The sequence below is a fragment of the Gracilinanus agilis genome, chromosome 1 (assembly GCF_016433145.1).
Source record: "Gracilinanus agilis isolate LMUSP501 chromosome 1, AgileGrace, whole genome shotgun sequence".
NCBI classification, from domain to species: domain Eukaryota; kingdom Metazoa; phylum Chordata; class Mammalia; order Didelphimorphia; family Didelphidae; genus Gracilinanus; species Gracilinanus agilis.
Window position 1 is genome coordinate 322,204,322 of NC_058130.1, and position 20,380 is coordinate 322,224,701.

The 20,380-nt window shown below is 37.8% G+C and overlaps 1 protein-coding gene across 1 annotated transcript in view; it reads left to right on the forward strand.

Moving 5' to 3' along the window:
* The first annotated feature begins 12,279 nt into the window (after positions 1-12,279).
* The window catches only part of TMEM161B (transmembrane protein 161B), a 95,230-nt gene continuing 87,129 nt past the window's right edge, over positions 12,280-20,380 (forward strand). Inside the window, exon 1 of the mRNA XM_044657658.1 lies at positions 12,280-12,334. Coding sequence (XP_044513593.1) covers positions 12,332-12,334 — 3 coding nt within the window. The 5' untranslated portion in view covers positions 12,280-12,331. The remainder of the gene's footprint in view (positions 12,335-20,380) is intronic.

The following is a 20,380-nucleotide window of genomic DNA, read 5'->3' on the forward strand; positions in this document are numbered from 1 at the left end:
CTAAGCTATCACTCTTTGCAGACGATATGATGGTATACTTAAAAAATCCTAGAGAATCAACTAAGAAGCTTGTAGAAATAATCAACAACTTTAGCAAAGTTGCAGGATACAAAATAAATGCACATAAATCACCAGCATTTCTATACATTTCCAACACATTAGAGCAGCAAGAGGTAGAAAGAGAAACACCATTTAAAATTACCCTAGACAATATAAAATACTTGGGAATCTATCTACCAAAACAAACACAGCAATTATATGAAAACAACTACAAAACACTTTCCAAACAAATAAAACTGGATCTAAACAACTGGAAAGCCATTAGTTGCTCATGGGTAAGATGAGCTAACATAATAAAAATGACCATTCTACCCAAATTAATTTACCTATTTAGTGCCATACCTATCAAACTACCAAAAAACTTCTTTACTGAATTAGAAAAAACTATAACAAATTTCATTTGGAATAACAAAAGATCAAGAATATCAAGGGAAATAATGAAAAAAAATGTGAAGGAAGGGGGCCTAGCAGTACCAGATATTAAACTATACTATAAAGCAGCAGTCATCAAAACAATATGGTACTGGCTAAGAGACAGAGGGGAGGATCAGTGGAATAGACTTGGGGTAAATGACATCAGCAAGACAGTGTATGATAAACCCAAAGAGCCCAACTTTTGGGACATGAATCCACTATTTGACAAAAACTGCTGGGAAATTTAGAAAACAATATGGGAGAGATTAGGTTTAGATCAACATCTCACACCCTACACCAAGATAAATTCAGAATGGGTGAATGACTTGAATATAAGGAGGGAAACTATAAATAAGTTAAGTGAACACAGAATAGTATACTTATCAGATCTCTGGGAAAGGAAAGAATTTAAAACCAAGCAAGAGTTAGGGAAAATTACAAAATGTAAATTAAATGGTTTTGATTATATTAAACTAAAAAGCTTTTGTACAAACAAAAACAATGTAGTCAAAATCAGAAGGGAAACAACAAATTGGGAAAAAATGTTTATAACAAAAAACTCTGACAGGGGTCTAATTACTCAAATATACAAGGAGTTAAAGCAATTGTATAAAAAATCAAGCCATTCCCCAATTGATAAATGGGCAAGAGACATGAATAGACAATTTTCAGGTAAAGAAATCAAAAGTATCAATAAGCACATGAGAAAGTATTCCAAATCTCTAATAATTAGAGAAATGCAAATCAAAACAACTCTGAGGTATCACCTCACACCTAGCAGATTGGCTAAAATGAAAGAAGGGGAGAGTAATGAATATTGGAGGGGATGTGGCAAAATTGGGACATTAATGCATTGCTAGTGGAGTTGTGAACTGATCCAACCATTCTGGCTGGCAATTTGGAACTATGCTCAAAGGGCTATAAAAGACTGCCTGCCCTTTGATCCAGCCATACCGTTGTTGGGTCTGTACCCCAAAGAGATCATAGACAAACAGACTTGTATGAAAATATTTATAGCTGCGCTTTTTGTGGTGGCAAAAAACTGGAAAAGAAGGGTATGTCCTTCAATTGGTGAATGGCTAGACAAATTATGGTATATGCTTGTGATGGAATACTATTGTGCTAAAAGGAATAATAAACTGGAGGAATTCCATGTGAACTGGAAAGACCTGCAGGAAGTGATGCAGAGTGAAAGGAGCAGAGCCAGAAGAACATTGTACACAGAGACTGATATACTGTGGTAAAATTTAATGTAATGGACCTCTGTACCAGCAGCAATGCAATGACCCAGGACAATTCTGAGGGATTTATGGTAAAGAACGCTACCCACATTCAGAGGAATGCAGGAGAGGAAACATATAAGAAAAACAGCTGCTTGAACGCATGGGTTGGGGTGGACATGATTGAGGATGTGGACTCGAAACTACCACACCAATGCAACTACCAACAATTTGGAAATAGGTCTTGATCAGGGACACATGACAAAACCAGTGGAAATGTGCATCGGCCATGGGTGGGGGGAATGTGGGGGGTGAGAGGGAAAGTAGGAGCATGAATCATGTAGCCATGTTAAAAATGAATATTAATAAATGTTTAAAATTTAAAAAAAAAACTAATTCATGGGATGCACTATGCCTCAGGGTTACTACACAAAAACAAAATGATGTTGGCCTTTGAGAGAGCTGGAAAGGAACAAAACAATATAAACAAATAAATATAACACAAGATAACTAGAAAGGACAAAAAACAAACAAACAAAAAACTCCACTAGGAATTGGTGTGATAAGGGAAGTCTTCTGAGTAGAGGGGTTGTCTAAGCTAAGCCCTGACAAAAGGCAAGTATTCTGAGAGGCAGAAATGAGGAGGGAATGAATGGAGAACAGCGTACAGAAGGGGCAGAGGGAAGATCCAATTCAAGAAGAGTTAGTAGTTCATTTTGGTTATGGGTCCCACCTCTACCTGCTTTTCTGATTATTATCCCACCTCACTTTCCTTCTTTCCAAACCCAAACATGATAGTGAACCAGTTCAACTGTACCAGTTTCATTGTCCCTTATCCTGAATCCCTCATTCTTTTAGTCACCTTTTCCATCACCACTGAATCCTCTCTTCTAACAAAGAAAAACTTTTAAACCAACTCATACTGGTTTATGCAAATGAAAGCACACTCCACATTTACTTCTGTAGTTGTGCAATTTCCTAATGAGAGTAGGAAGGTCTGTTCATCATCTTTAGACCAAGACTGGTCATTTCACTTAATCAGTTGACTAAGGCTTTCCAATTTAATAGTTAAGAGACTGCTAGTATCCTTGCAAAGAGCAGCTTAAGTTAAAAGGTACAGTCAAAGGTCTGATTATAAGGCTTTGAGAAGTTAGAGGCATTTGAGGAAGCAGAGGCAATGACTATAGTTGATGTTTTAAAAGTTTGACATTGAAAGAGGAAAAATATAAAATGCTCCTTTTGGCATGTTTTAGAAGATTTGAAATTTGTTTTTAAAATTGTATTTTTGGGTTTTGTATTTCCTGGCTTCCTGCCCAGATGTTGCTACTATGATGATGAGAGACTCGGGTAACATTATCTCAAACTTTTGATTTTGGCTTTGTTTTTGCAAATTTCTGAAAAGCCAGAAGAGTTCACAATCCATCTTGTTCAAATGCTCGGGAAGGGTGTGCAAAGGGAGAAATGAGAGGTTTGTAGAAGGTTGCCTCTTTTTTGCCACAAAAGAGGCGTCTATGATCCTGTAAACTCATGTAATCATGTTAAGGATTGGAAGCTAAAGACTGAGGCTTCCCATTGATTAGAATTGATGAGGCATGTTGGTAAGATTAGCCAGAGAGAGCTCTGCTTTTTTCTTCACTTGTTTGTTAAACACAGGTTAGCTCAAATCTGTTTCCCTGCTAAACTAGTGGACAATATCTTCTTTTAGGAGAGAGTTGAATTTAGCCAACCAAGCCCATCCTGCTCTCCACTGCAGGAAACCAAGGAAGCCGTTTACTTATAAATGATTTATTTTTCCAGTTGTTTATCATTATTGATATTATTTATAAACCTGTTCCTCTTTATATAAAAAGAAAATCCAGAGGACTCTAAATACTCATTTGGTGTGATTAATGGTGGCAGCAGGGAGAAACTTGAGAAGAGGTTTTGCTTTCTTTAGAGGGAAGGTATATTCCTGCTTTAGTGACTAAGGTACAAGGGATGAAGAATAGACATTGATTTCATTAGAAAATCCCCAAAGCAATGGAGGTATAGTGTTATATGCTCCGGTAAGTACAAGTTTCTATTAACAGGAGAGCCTATGAATTATATTTTATGCATATGCATACAAACCTCTAAACTCAGAAAAAAAGGAAGCCAAAATGAGGATGGAGATGAACATGCTGCTTGTGGCTTACCTACCTTATGAATCTTTTAAAGAAAATATTCCCTAAATGTTTTACATTATCTACAAGTGAGAGATTTACACCCAGAGCAGGAGCTCCAGTTACTAATCTTGTCCCTGCCCTAGTCCACTTTATAGATAGGGCACACATTAACAGGAAATGCTCCTCCTGTGAAATTCCAAATGTGGAGATATGTGCTTTATGTACTACATTTCATTGAAATTTTTTGTTTTATATCACTCAGCCATTACATTAAATGTTTTATTTGTTTTATTTGATAAAATGGAGGGTTTAAATTGGACAGAAGTAGTAGAACTTTTTTCAATAAATAATTATGATAATAAAGGGTAAAAGTGAACAAATTTCCCCAGAATAATTCTCTATAAATATGATTCTTCTTCTTTTGTTTTTATTATTTTTAGTGTAGCAGAGAATGGAGTGGGTTTTCCCACATGTGTAGCAAGGCTCCATGTGAATCCAGAGGATGGTCCTTATGTAGCTTTTGAAGGACCATAGAATTAGACATCTCAATTCTCAGAAAGAGAAACTCTCACTTTAAGCATCTCAAAGTGGAGATTAGCTGAGGACTAAAGTTCTCAGGCAGAGTAGAACTTTCATCTCATCAATGAGAGACTCCCAATGGGCTTTGGGACAGGGGTGACATTAGGAACTTAGATCTAGAATTTGGATAGATATGAGAGACTTTCTAGTTCAACCTTTTCATTTAAGGAAACTGAAGTTCAGAGGTTAGGGGAGTTGATCAAGACCATCAAGTTCATAGAAGCAGTGAGTATTGACTTCAAGTTTATGCTCAGTTCAGTTACATTTTAAAATCCAGATTGTTAAAAGTCATCACTTTGGTATTCTCAGATTTGGGTGTGAGGGTGACCTGAAAAACTGGGAAGGTGTCCAGCGTTATATCTAGCTTCCTTTTGACTAACCAACTTACCAAAGAGCCAGAGAAATATGAAAGTCTAATAGGAATATTAATGTGAGCAGATAAAGATAGGGCAAGCAGGAGTAAATAGATCGGAAAATTAGATATGTAGAACTTTCACCATAATTACTTATATTACTTAAGAAGAAAATGGTTAAGATTTTACTGAGTCACTTTTGACATTACATTGACAAATCTGTACCCATGAATCCTAGCACAATGACATGACAATTATGAAATAACTGCAGTTCACCAAGTCTGGCAATATAGAAAATATTGTGCTTCTTACATTTTGTCAACCAGAACAAAGCTTTAGTATAGATAATACATATCAAAAATTATTCAAGTACACGCCAGATTACAAAAGTTTAGTTGTTCAAACAATTATCGGGATCTTGAAATATGTTTATGCCAAAGAATGACAGGTCTAAAAAACAATAATTCTACTATACTCCCTTAATAACCTGCATAATCAAGTCCAATTTTAATTCCAAAGTTGGTGGCATGAGTAGGATTCTGAAAACCTGCTTTTTAAGAAAGCTTTGTTTTCAATCCTTTGGAAATCTCTTTTGAGACTCTAAGCCATCACTAATATCTTTAAAGTAATTTTCCAATGTTATTATTTTAATTGTTATTAACATTATGTAAATGTCAGTTAAGTTTATAAAGCATTTAACATCTGTCAACTACTTTATCTTACAACAACCTTTGAGACTTAGAACAACAAGACTTCAGATATTATTATTCCCATTTTACCAAAAAGAAAACTGAGGCTTTAAAGGATTAAGAGGTTTTCCTAATCACATAACTAGTAAGCATCTGAAGCTACATTTGAACCTAGTCTTTCCTGATATCTAGGTCAAAGAAGTCTTTTGAGAAAAGCTATTTCAAAAACCTTTCAACAACAAAAGAAAAAAAGAACAGATCAATGAATTAGGCATGCATCCAAAAAGACAAATGTCCTTTCCACTCTCTTCCTTTTCCCTAGTAGCCCCCCCTCTCCACTGCCCAGATAGAATTGGGCCATAGAAGGTCCCAACAGAGTAGATGCTATGGGGAACAACCCCACTAAACATTTTTTCCAATGACCCTCTCTTCCTCCCAACAGGTTGATGACTTACTTAGGAGGCAATCCAGAGCCTTCCTCTACCATGACCTTCTGAGCCACTGTGAGATATACTCTTCCTATGCAGTTCACGCTATTTGGATGTGCAGTGAATTACTAACTTTAATCCAGAATGATGAGACCATCAATTCTTACCATCTGTCCTGCCACTTGTAAGGGTTAAATTTAATGGCTGGACAATAATTTGATGAAATTATGTGGTCGCCAATATTTATTATATCTCATCAGAAATTTATTTACAAATATTTACAAAATGGAGAGAAAATAATAAAGTAGATAAAAAAAGAGGTTAGAGAAGTTATCTATCTTGATCCAGACAGTGATTAATTAGCTCTCAACCAGGAAGGCCAGTAGTGAGTAACCACATGGCCCCCTCCAAGATGGAAGCTAGTCTCTCCAGAAATGAGGAAAGGAGTCAGCCTTTCACTCACCCCATGAAGTAGTCCAAAAGTCAGAGTGCAAGTTGAAGCTGAGCTCCAAGCCCCAGATCCAAGCCAAAGTCTCCAGCAAAGCTCCTTTGAAGACTATCTCCAAAAGATACTCTCTTCAGACTATCTTCTCAAAGACAATCTGCTCTGAGGGAGTTTGAGGCTTGTTTTTATGATGCTGAAGGTGTCAATTCTTATCAAAGGCCTCTGAAGGTGTAAACTCTTATCAAAGGATTCACAAGTTTCTGGATTTGCCACCCATTTTAGTATGTGACTTGTAAACTTCTCCATCTATTTCAAACATTTGTTGGTTCAGTCAAAAGGTAGACAAAGGAGAGTTAATCCTGCCTACAGTCTAGTGAGGTACTAAGTTAGTGTTAACTCAAGATAGATAATAGAGTAAAGAATTCTATTTCACACACTACAGTTTACAATCCCCTGAGCATTGCATTCTCCCCTGCCAGGGTACCCTAAGAATTTCGAGGTTTTCTTATCCATCCTGCAGTTGGATGTTACTTTTAAGTGTTTCCTCCAACTAGAATGAGAGCTCCTTAAGGGTAGGGATGAATTCATTTTTTTATTTATAGTCTCAAGGCTCAGCACAGTGTTTGGAATATTGTAAGGGTTTAATAAATACCTTTTCATTCACTCACTCATACATCATTCTGAATTGTTTATGACCACATATAATATGAACATTTTAAAGATAAGAAACTTTTATACTATATCAACAATGTTTTATGTAATGTTTATAAAGTCAGATTTTCTACACTTGCAATTGATAGTGAAAATTGGCCATTTAAAACTAGTGACAGCCAATGGCTAGCCAAAACTAAATTCTATGCTTCTGTGACATAGGATTATTTAACGATAATAATCTGAGTCATATTCAGGAATAACTAGACCTTTACTTAGGCAACTTGTTCTGAAAACTGTGACCTGATTATCTTAGTATTAGGAAGCTACATAATTGATTGAAAAATGGAAAAAATTAGATAAGAAAAACACTTAAAATATCAGGATAATTTTCCCTGGTAAGAAGGGGGAAAGAGTAAATGATGATCTTCTTTGTGGTCAGTAAAGGTAAATAAAGGATTACTATAAAGGCAATAACCAAGATAATTGCCACTGAACAAATGAATGATTAGTTTAAATAACAGGAAGATTGTATGTCCTGAGAATAAGACATTTCATATTAATCAGTTGCTGAAATAATTTGTGAAATCCTTTTCTTTTGAAAACAAATAGGACCATCATCCAAATTTGGTTTAGCTAAGGTGGAGAGGTAGCTGAAGGGATGAACTTTTTTTAAAACAAAGGTGGGGACTGGTATATTGGACATTTGTATTTAATATTCAACTTTGTATTTATTTAATAACAAAAAAAGTACCACCACAAATTAATATGAAGGGAGGCATAGTTAACCAAATACAACAGATTTAGAGGCTAATAGGAATACCAAATACATTGGACTTCTGGTACTATACTCTCATAAAAACACTATAGATAAAACTGTTTCATAAGGCCTTTTTTGATATTCTAGTAATAAATGACCTTGAACAAGTCCAAGAAAGATAGCAAAAAGAATCACATGAATGATGTGACATGAGAGGTAGAAGCTGTTTAAAATGAAGGTTATATAAAGCCATTGATTAGGGTCGGATTTTTGTCAGAGTATTATTTATTTTTTTTTAAACCCTTGTACTTCGGTGTATTGTCTCATAGGTGGAAGATTGGTAAGGGTGGGCAATGTGGGTCAAGTGACTTGCCCAGGGTCACACAGCTGGGAAGTGGCTGAGGCCGGGTTTGAACCTAGGACCTCCTGTCTCTAGGCCTGACTCTCACTCCACTGAGCTACCCAGCTGCCCCCTTGTCAGAGTATTATATCTAATTTAGGGTATACTAACTAGAATCAAAATAAGTTACACTTAGAAAACAAACAAGTCCAAAGGAAAGTAATTATTTAAAGGGGGTCAGAATAAGTCAGAGAGCAACTATATGTGATATAACAGAAAAAGTACTGGGCTAGAAGTCCAGTGGGCTCTTGCCCCAGCTTTGCAATTTATAGAATCAGTATTAGAACTAAAGATATTTCAGAGATCTAGTTTCAACCCATTATTTTCAAGCTCTTAAGGCTTCAATTTCTTATCCATAAAACCCATAAATAAAAACCTAAGAGGTTGTTTTAAGGAACAAATGAGAATATACATGCTTTAAAAATTGTTAAATATGATAGATTTTCATTTTTATCTATTTGAAAGATAGCAACATAAGTGTTGAGTGGCCTGTTTTGTCACTAACAGATCTTCTCACAACTAGAGAGAACTTTTTGGTAGAAAGACAGAAAAGCTAAAAGAACAATTTTATTGCCTTTAAGTACATGAAGGTATATACAGAAATCATACAGAATTAATTCAATAATGGGAAAGGAGCAAGAGAAGGGGATAGGTACTTATATATTGACTACTTAGTGCCAGACACTATGCTAAGCATTTTACAAATATCTCATTTAATCAATAAAGTATTTATTGAGAACCTATTGCATTATAGTCTGTGCTATGGAAGAATACAAATGAAAACAAGTTCCTTTAACCTCCAGGGAGTTTATAGTTTAATTAGAAAAAATAAGATATAAATAAAACAAGAGGCAGTTACAAAAGCTTTTTATAAAACCATGAATATATAATAACATGGTACAAGTTGTATGCTTAAAAGCTATGGAGAATTCCCTGTGTGGAAAGGGTTAGTCAAGAGGGCTTTTGAAGGCTGTTATGTTGGGCTTTCAAGGAAATCATGGGCTTTATAGGTAGGAAGGCATTTCGATGGCTAGCAAATAGGTTAGACACAAATATAGATTTTATAAGTTGAAGAATATCATAATGAAAAGTAGGAGAGAAAGATCTTTGGATCCATGGAACCATGGGACGCCATGGTTCTTAACCTTTTTGGGGGGCCATGGACCATTTTTGTCAGTCTGGTGAAAACTATGGACTCATTTTGAGAATGTTAAATGTATAAAATATAATACACAGGACAACAAAGGATTATGCTATATAAATTATGTTGAAATTCAGTCATCAGGGACAGCTAGGTGGTACAGTGGGTAGAGTGCCAGGCCTAGAGTTGGGAGGACATGGATTCTAATGTGATTTCAGACACTTCCTAGCTGTGTTATCCTGAGCAAATCATTTAACTGTTTCTTTTCCTCACCTGAAAAATGAACTGGAGAAGTAAATGGCAAATTAATCCAGTATCTTTGTCAAGAAAACCTCAAATGGAGTCACAAAGATTTGGACACAACTGAAAGGGCTGAATAACAATGTCGAATAATATATTATAGCATAGTTTGTGTACATATAAACTATATATTGTATACAAATATTAAATCTCCAACCCCCCCTCCCTCATCCTTTTCTTGTTACTGTTTGGAATGTAAGCTCCTTCTGAGGAGTGATCATTTTATTTTTTGTACTTACATCCCCTTTATTTAGCACATAGGTGTTTAATAATGATTGACAAAAGGAAAGGAATATTTTACAATTTCTTTCAACTTTGATTCTCTCACCCTAACTCCAAATAATACATACTTTCCCCTTCTGCTTTTGTTCTTCTTAAGAATTTTTCTCTGCCTATGGTAAAACTAGAAACTCATATGCAGGCAGTTTCCTTATCTATAAAATGGGAAGTTGGATGATCTCTATGGTCCCTTTTGGCTGTAAATCCTATTACTCCCCTGAGGTTTGTGGGGCTACTGCATGCCACAGAATGAAATGGTTTAGGTAAAATATACCAACTTCTACAAATGGATACAAACTGCTCATAATTTGGTCCCATTTTATTAGGGATCTGTTTAGTAATTTGTTGTGATGGGGGGCAGCCAGTCAACTGAAATTAAAGGATACTAACCAGATGTTATCATTGCTACAAAAAGTGGGAGTACTGAACAGGAACCAGTGTAGAAACTTCTGATTTTAGCAATAAACAGTTAAGCAGCAAGACATCTAGTTGTGATTTCCCTTAGGCCTCATTTTTGCAGGAATAAATTTTATCCTGACAAAAATTTGCACCTGACTGGAACATATATGGAGACAATCTCAAAGAAAATGCCCAATTTAGAAGAATGCATTGTCTCAGATTTGATGTCAGATCTTTTAACTCATAAATTCTTCCTTTCCATACCTTTTTATGGAGGTGGCTGCTGCTTTCAAAAGGAAGCAATTTCAGAGAGCTCTCAAATGATCACTGCCATTATGTATAGCTGCCTTGAGCCTATGTCACCTTATAGGGGAAAAAAGGGGGCTTAGTGAAGATTCCTACAATAATCAGCATCCTCAGAAAGCCCCAATTTCATCATTTTATCTCTATTACTATTACAAGTTACAATTACAAGTCTTCCTTATCATTCTACATCATCACCTACTTTGTATCTTTCTCTTTCTATTAATTAGCTGATCTTTTTGTTTTGTTTTGTTTTGTTTATGTCCAGTGATACTACTGTTTACTTGAAGCATTTGAAGAGAGGAGGTAGGGTGCAATCACTATGCTTTTCCTTTTATCATCTCCAATGGCATCAGTGCCTCCAAATTCCCAAGTATATTTGGGAATGACCTGAGTATTGTTGAGCTGAAGGGACTTTATAGGCTATCTAATCCAACTCAGCTCCCTCATTTTATAGATGAAAACAAAATCAGAATATTGCTCAAGGTCACATAATAGTAAATAATAGAGTCAACATTTGACTCCAAAACCTTTAAGTCTAAATCCAATGCTTTTGGTAGTGGGGCACAATTATCATCTGTGCATCCCAAAGAATACTGAAGGAAGAATTTGAGCTAAAGGATCTGACAAAATCTGGGACAATGTATTTCTTCTAAATTGGGCATTTTCTTTGAAATTGTCTCTAAATATGTTCCAGTCAGGTGTCAATTTTTGTCAGTGTATAATTTATCACGCTTCGTACATATTTTTTTGTATGTTGTCTACATTAGATTGTAAGCTCTGTGAGGGAAGCACTGTCAATTTCTTTTTGTTTCCCCAGCGTTTAACGGTGCCTAGCAAGTAGCAGGTATTTAAGAAATGTTAATTGACTGACTCCTCACCCATTCCTGGCTCCTTCCAGTCTCGGTAAACTAAAAATTATCTGTCAAAGTCAGAGATTCAACCTTGCTAGCTTTCTCCCCGCCAACGTGAGAAGGCTTTGGGGGAAGTCAAACAAGGACTTCTCCTAGAAGGTCACTAGGAGAAAAGAGTAGGTGGAGAGGAAGGCCACAGAGCTGGAGGTGTCCATACAGTTAAAGCTCGCCATCTGGGAACCCGAGGTATTTGTGAGGTTCCGGAGGAGAACAAGTACGAGCAGCGTATTTCAGGCGGAGGCAGGAGGGCAGGCAGCCTGCAGTGCAGTGAACAAGGTATTTGCTCAGGTGTGGCAATCATGGGAGTGAGAGGAATGCAGGAAACTGTTCTAGCCAACAGTGAAAAGAGAAGAGTCCGATCACTCTCCTAGCCTCGGGGGTCAAACATCAGCAGCATCAGAAACCGCCGTCCCCCCTCAGCCTTCCTAGGGCTCCCGGCCGCGAGCACGCGCATGCTCACACGCCAGGGAGCCTGGGCGCCAGCAGGTCCTCCAGTACCTTTACTTCGGCAACTGCCGTCTCCTTCCTGCCAGTTCCCAGGCGCCGGCGCAGACGCCGGCCCCTACGGCCTCCGACGCATGCCCCTCCCCCTCGTAGAAGTCTCGGGGTTTCTCCGGGCGTCTCTTTTTTAAGGCAGACGCCCCTGCGTCCGCTGGCTGGCTGCGTGCCGCAGGGTCAGCTTGGCGTGTGCCTGGGGAGGCGGGACTTCCTGTCCCTCGTTCTCTCGTCTTCCGACTGGAGCCGGAAGACCCCCCCACTCCTGGAAGGAGTCAGAAATTCCGGGACGGGAAGGTGAGAGATTCCGTATTGTTCCGGGGGAACCAGAAGGTGGGATCACCTTGCTCCAGCGCCATGGTGAGTTCAGGAGGCGTTCAAGGAGGCGCGGGACAGGGGTGCCAGGAGAGGGAGGGTGGGAGTGGGGGTGGTGGCCTAGCCATTCTCTGCCTGGATCAATGGGAGAAGGTGAGACCCAAGTGACAACCTCCGGAGGCGGAGCCCACCGGACTCCTGGCCCTGCTCTGCAGGTGGCCTTAGATCCTAGGGCTCTGTCTGGGGCGTCCCTGTCATCCTTGGGGGAAGAGAGTGCTAGGTAAGACTTAAGTAGTATTTCCCACCTGCTTTCCACTCAAGTTACCCCCGGGAAAGAAGCGTGTCTGAGACCGAGAACAAACCTAACAAACATCTATTAAGTACCTACTGTGTGTAAAGTCTAGGTAACCCAAGGACATTGACCTCTGTCATCAAAGCCTCTGGATGTGCGACTTTCTGCGCCTGTGGGAGAAGACCCACTTGTTCTCTCATCAGAAAATAGAATGATTTCTTTTTAAAAAGTCATCCTTAGAGTACAAAAATGAATACACAATATTTCCTCCCTATATCAGTCAGGTAAAGAAAAGGATCCCAACTCTATCCCCCACAACTTTGGACTTGAAAGGGTTTGGTGCTTGTTTAAAAATTGTTACACTGAACCAATATCTGCATTGACTGCTTTCGGTGAATGTTAACCTTCATTAATACTGTTTCAGGGTCATTCCTTTGAAACATCCAGATATGTCTAGGATGTTAGGTATATTTTTTGCTTGTTTTTGACTTCTTATCTAAATCAAAGTGACCTTTAAGTTCATATTTAGCCGTATGCCTATAATTTCATATTTGGTTCTTTGATTATACAGTACTGCACTATTTAATGAATAAGTTGGTAATGTAGTGGAGGTATCACTGGATGGAGAGTCAAAGAACCTGACACTTTGAATCCAGTTTTTGCTCTTTACTGTTGACCTTGGACATGTCACTTAACCTCTTATCTACTTATCTTTGGTTAGATAATTTCCAAGGTCCCTTTCTGCCCTAAAGTCCTCTGATACAGTATATTTAACCTTCATGAAAAATCCAATTATATGAATTGTCATACAGTTTTCTTCAGATAACATGTACACTTGCCTATTTAGTTTAAATAACTTTTAGGGTTAGACTGTAATGTAACTTCAGCCAGAAAAAGCAAAACAAAATAACCCTGAAGTCTTGAGATAAATAATTAAGGACCAAAACACCATGAATATAGATTCAGCCTATTCCTGAATACTGAAACTAATGGGCCACCCAATGAAGCTCTTAAAAAGTAAAATTTGAGCCAAAAGGAAATAATTTTTTAGTTTGACATAGGCTACATGAATTCAGAAGTTCCGAATTTCTGTGGGCTGTGTGGATTGGGTATCCCACACAAAATTTGTCCTTAAAATGGCGAATCCCCTGAGGCAGTGAATGTCTAAGCAGCAGCTCAGGTCATAAACAAGCCAGTCCAAGCTATTGTTGCTGTGAGTAGCCCCTGCATTTCCAGTTTGGGCATGATAGAGAGACCTGTCTTAATAAATAAAGACTAAGCGATAAAGAAAATGGTTATGTTATTTAGATATCATTTTATTTATAAATCAGCTTACTTTTTTATGATATGAAAATATATTTGATTACACATTTTAAAGTTACTTTCCTGTGTCTGAACCAAATAGTAAAAACAAATGATTCATTCATGTCAAAGGAGGGTAGAGAAATTGAATTTAAGCTTTAGTTTTGTAATTAAAAGAAATACTCTCATGCTACTGTTTTACTGTAAACAGTGAACAAAAGTGATAGAAATAAATAGTAATACTAAAATATAACAGCAATATTCAGTGTGTTGCACTTAGTAGTTAGTTTTTTTAGTAAGATAGCCTAAAAATAGTATTCTGATACTGTTCATCATTGATATTCAGTCATCATTCACATTTTTAATCTCTTGAGTTAGCACAAATGCTTTTTAAAAAAGAATACTTAATATTTATTCTCATTTGATCTTCACAGCTTGAGATAGGCACCACAATTTTTATTATCCTAGTGCTACAGATGAGGAAACTGAAGTTATGAGGTTGATGTTTCTCTATAATCATATGACTGGTGTCAGAATTGAGATTTGAACCCAAGTCTCTCTTTTTTAAAAAATATTTTTCTGTGTTTACATGATTCATTTTCTTTCCCTACCCTCTTCCTTCCCCCCTCCCAGAGCCAATAAGCACTTCCACTGGATTATACAAATGTAATCACTTATACCTATTTCCATATTATTCATTTTTGCGATAAAGCAATGTTTTAAAACCAAAACCCCAAATCATATATCCATATAAGTAAATGATGCCATATGTTTTTCTTCTGTGTTTCTACTCCCACAGTTCTTTCTCTCGATGTGGGTAGCATCCTTTCTCATAAATTCCTTGGGATTGTCTTGTAGTAGCAAAGTCCATTACATTGGATTGTTCCACGATGTTTCACTTTCTGTGTACCATGTTCTCTTGGTTCTGCTCATTTCACTCTGCATCAGTTCCTGGAGGTTCTTCCAGTTCATATAGAAATCCTCCAGTTCATCATTCCTTATAGCACAGCAGTATTCCATCACCAACAGATACCACAATTTGTTCAGCCATTCCCCAATCGAGGGATACCCCTTCATTTTCGAATTTTTTTTGCCAAGACAAAGAGCATGGCTGTGAATATTTTTGTATAAACACACATAGGCTTTTTAAGTGAATAGAATTTATTCCCTCAAGGTAGCATCATTTGCTAACATCCATATAATTTAGTTATCTGGTGTTATAACTATTTCTGTGATCTTTCTATATGTCAACACCTGCTTAGAAACTCTCAGGGGCTCACACTGTTTATAAAATCACTCATTAGCCTGCATTTAAGCTACCTACCATTTGTCTCTCTCCTAACTTTGCAACCTTAATTTCATTTTTCTTCCTTTCATTTACTTCATATTCTATCAGAATAGGATATTAGATGTTTCCTACACTTAGCTTGCCCTTTTTATTAACCTTGTTAACTTCACTGAAACTGTTTCCAAAGGTGAAATATTTTCCTTATTCACTTCTGACCCTTGATATCCTTCTCTTCTTTCGTGAACAAACTGAGGTGCAAGGGTTTTACATATTCCTGAAAAAATGTAAATGATTATGGGATTTCTTCCCTCCTTTATACAAATCAAGTTCTTAGATGCTATGCACTGTCTACGTTCTAGATGCTGGGCCAAGTGAAGAGATATAAAGACAAAAGTGAAACAGTTCTTTTCTTCAAGGAGCTTATATTTTAAGAGAGGTAGAACATACATGTGTATGAATACGTGTGTATATACACTTATATAGGGTGGTTAAAAAGTCTTATTTTTTTTTAGGCTTTAATAATAAGCAAATACAATGCAAGGTAGTCTTGAGATGGGCACTGGCATCTAGTGGTTTTCAGGAAAGACCTGATACCCTGATAGTGATGCTTAAGCTGAGTTTTAAAAGAAATCAAGGATTCTGAGATAGAATTAAGGAAGAGCATCCCAGGCAGGAGAAAAAGCTAAGTAAAGGTATGAAGAAGGGAGATATGCTATCATCTCTGAAGAAAAGGGAATAGACCAGTCTGACTGGACCATATAGTACTATATATAACATATACTACGTAGTATGTTATATATACATATATATAAATATCTATTACATATTATATAAAATATATTCATTAAATATATACACACACATTTTTTAGATGAATGAATATATCATTATTAAGTGCGTACTGTATGGAAAGCACAAATATAAAAGTCACTGCTCCCAAGGTCTTTCATTTCTAATGAGGAAGCCAACACATGGAAGATTTAAGTTATAGAAAAGGCCCGTGGTCCTTGTTGTAATGGGGATAATTTGAGGAAAGGTGTTTGGGATAAGGGAATTTAAAACTATGTGACCCCCACTCTCTATATTACATTGTGATACAGCAATAAAACAAATATTATTTCTTCTGATAAAATCTTATCAGTTTCTGATATTAAAGTGTTTGACAGCGCCAAGGTTTTTAGTGTCAAGAACTTTACTTTCTGGTTCTTTGGTAGCCGTGGTTCTAGCCCCCTGCAGGAGCAGTTACCAGGTTGCATTACTACTGGTGTTGCTTCCCAAGATGATAGTTGAGATTCAGGAGCCTGAACTGTCTTCGTCTGTATTTGAGGGAAGATGATTGATAGTCAAGGTAGTTGTAGTGGTTTAACTTGTCTGGGACATCCTGTCTTACCTGCCAGATACCAGGCTATTTAAGTTAGGTTGATTTGCCTACCCAACATATGGAAGTTGGGGATGACTAGCCCCTTCTCCACAGATGTTGCTTCCCCAAATGATAGCTATGTGGGTATAATCATTAATGTGCTTTAGGAAAATAGCCATGTAGGATGATGAATTAGATTGTGGAGAAACTTGATTATAGGGAGACCATTTAAGAGTCTATTGTAATACTGAAGAGGTGGTAAGTGACTGAATAGTCATTGTAATTAGTCATTGTAAAGACAGAGAAAGGGGTATATATATCCCTTTCTCTACAGAAAATTTGGTGGGAAGGGGATTTGGTGTAAGAACTGTCTGGGACTTTACTGTTATTGAGCTGACTGCCATCACCAAGTCTTTTTCAGTGCAAAATGAGGGGAATGGGCCAGTTACCATGAGGGGAGTGGGCCAGTTATCATTCTAAATTCTTTTCTGGCCCTTAAATATGATTGTAGTCCTAAGGATATGGTCTGCTTGTCTTTGTATTGTTACTACTGTGTGGATTAAAGATTATATATTATTCTCCAATATGTTAGTTAATATAGCAATAAAGGCAATATTAGTAATTTTAGATTGGCAACTTCCCAATAGAGAATTAGTAAAAGGTAGGGCCCTTCAGAAGAGGAATTGAAGTACCAATCTCTCCTAAAGAAGAGTATAAAGCAGTGATGGCAAACCTTTTAGAGACTGAGTGCCATTCCCCACCCCCACCCCCACATGTTGGGTATGCTCTGCCCTTCCCCTCTTATCCCACACAGAGGAGGGAGGAAGCACTCCCATCAGGCTGTTGGGTGGAGGGGCAGGTGAAGTGAGGAATGGCTTCGGTGAGTGTAGAGAAGGGGAGGGGAGTGGCCTGAGTGCTCTGCTCCCCTCCAGCTCTGCTGCCTGTGAACTGCCTACCTTACCCCCTGTGCACTTCCATTGGGCTGCTGGGCAGAGAAGCGAGGGATGTGAAAAAATGTCATCAGGCATGATGGAGAGGGGGAGGGGAGCAGCTCTGCCTTTCTACTAATGATGGTGGGTGAGTACCTACAGAAAGCACTCAGTGTGTCATCTTTGGCATCCATGCCATAGGTTCACCATCACTAGTTTAAAGAAACCCCCATCCTTCCCCCAGGCAGCTTTTTACATAAACCTTTAATTGCCCTAATTAGAACTCTTTTCAAATGGGGCTAAACAAAAATTTTTCCTCTTCTCTTTATTATTGATCCCTAATAGCTCTAAGTATTTTCAATCAGCATTTCAAAGGTTAAAAGGCTAGAAGCTAAGTTGTGATGGATATTTACAGTTTAAGAGATTCCTATGAGAACCTAACCCCCTATGTGGTAATAAATGTTTCTGGCTGAAAGACCCTGGCCATGTCTAAACCCTGACTCAACTTAGAAATTGTAAACTTAAGGAATACTTCCATGGTTCAGAAACTGCTGGGAACTTTGGGAGAGGAAGGAAGGAAGGACAAAATAAAGAAAAATATAAGGTACATAGGCAATATATCACATACAAGTGCCAGTGGGTAAAGAGGAGCACTGTATTGATTTTCTAAAAATTCTGATTTCATCTGTATATCCCTGTACATTGTTCTGAGTCAGCCACTCAAGAGTAGTGCCCCCATCCTTTTCACAATTAGTAATAAAGGCTGCATTATCTGTCTAATTCTATCACTACTCCTGTCTGCTCATTTGAGTGATTCTGGGGTGCATACTCCCCAAGAACCACTCTACACACAACTTACTTTTGACCAGGATTTCCCTTCTCCCCATCTCATTGCAAAAACATAGAACAGTTTTCTTTCCTACCATTTTTGTCCCTGAAATAAACCTGCCTTTGAACTTTTTTTAGAGGTTTTTCTATAGTAGCAATAGGGAACACAGCGGGTGGTAGAAAGTCTTCTTTTTATCCTCTTTCCCCACTTTTTTCTTTTAATAAAAGAAAACTCTGGGGTTTCTAGTCTTGGGAAGTAATGGTCCCTTCATTGGTGATCTTCAAATAGAAGCTGGATGATCATTTTTTGGGGACTGTAGTAAAAGGAATTTCTATTAAGCGGTTGATTGGACTAATTTAGAGGTGTTAGACACTCTTGAGTGAAGCCAAATCAGATTAAAATGTAATTGGGAGAGGGGCAGCTGGGTAGCTCAGTGGATTGAGAGCCAGGCCTAGAGACAGGAGGTCCTAGGTTCAAATCTGGCCTCAGACACTTCCCAGCTGTGTGACCCTGGGCAAGTCACTTGACCCCCATTGCCTACCCTTACCAATCTTCCACCTATAAGTCAATACACAGAAGTTAAGGGTTTAAAATTAAAAAAAAAAATGTAATTGGGAGATATTTAACAAAATAAATATAAAAGCAATAAAACATAGTATCTGTTAATATGGTTTTCCAAGTCAATATGTGAACACAGCAGGATCCTTATGTACAGTCCAGTGCACTCTGTTTCTTTTTGGACAATCTTAGATTAGATGATCACTGAGAATCCCTAAAACTCAGAGATTGCATGATTCTGCTCCTGAAGCTTTGGATAGTGGACAGAAATACTGTAGTAAAGTTCATCTACAGGAAAGATAGTGGAAGTGGAAGGATGTTTCTCTTCCCTTTCCCCATCTTCAGCTGGCCCCTCAAATCCATTTCTAGTGGGGATAAGTTTGTAGGAAGATATGTAAGAGGGAGATTTTAGGTATTTATAAAGATGTATTTAAAGTGTGGCCGCCAGGAATCAACCATTCAGATTGATTCCATAATTAAAATAGACCCAAGTCAGCATCCAGTTTAAGGTAGTTTATTTACAATTAGGAAGGTAAAAGGTAGGTAAATATAGAGAGGGAGAGGCCAGTCCAGACTGAGAGAGAGGCTTAAAAGCCTAATTAAACTAGATTACAAGCCACAAGACTTTAGAAATCAGAGAGGTTATAAGCCTACTTAAGGCAGAGTTTGGAACCGCCAAGGTAGGCCAAGGAAGTCAGCCTAACTTACCCACCCACGTGACAATTCAGAGTAGAAGCTGCCTGAGGTCTCAGCCCAGCACCTTCAACACCAAGTCCAAAGCCGGAACTCCGGAACTCCTTCCACTCCTGAACTAACTGAACCAGGTTGTAACCCACATATTTAAAGAGATAGTGTCTCTCATCATTTCCTGTGGGTCACCTCTAATTCAAGTGGACCAATGGCAGCCTCTACACTGATTTGGAGTGCCCAAAGGGCAGTCCCTTGTTCTTGATTTGATACTTATTGTCACCTGTGGTTAACTTATCTCCACTCCTGTTTTGAGGGAGGTGGGGATGATATAATCTAGATGCCTAGGGTAAGTAGATTTTTGACTATGAATGGGCTAGAGTTAATTTCATTTACACAGACAGTACTAGCAGGAGGTGAGATGAGAAAGGGCTAGTGAGGTATAAATAAATATACGTCATAATCTCACTGGTGGAATTTCTTTTCTTCCCTGGTTTGTGCTTTTTAAAATTTCTCTTGGCCTCTGACTTTCGTATTGTTCTGTGTATGTGTGAGCCACATGTGTGGGTGCCACAGTACCATGTATAGGTTGGAGTGTAAAAATGGCTCTTTAGGAAAGTACTTCAAAGTAGTTCATCAGACTTTTAAGAACACAAGTTGAAACCATTTTTGTTTCATATTTGTGTGTCCAAGAATATCTATAGTTGTGCTAGGCTGGGATTATTTTATTCCTTCAATAAGCTTAATGTGCTTATCTTTTTTTAGATAAGTGACAAGAATTTTTGGAATATCTCTGAATTTCATACAGGTCTTTTTGTATGGTTATGTAAATGGCACTCTTAACAA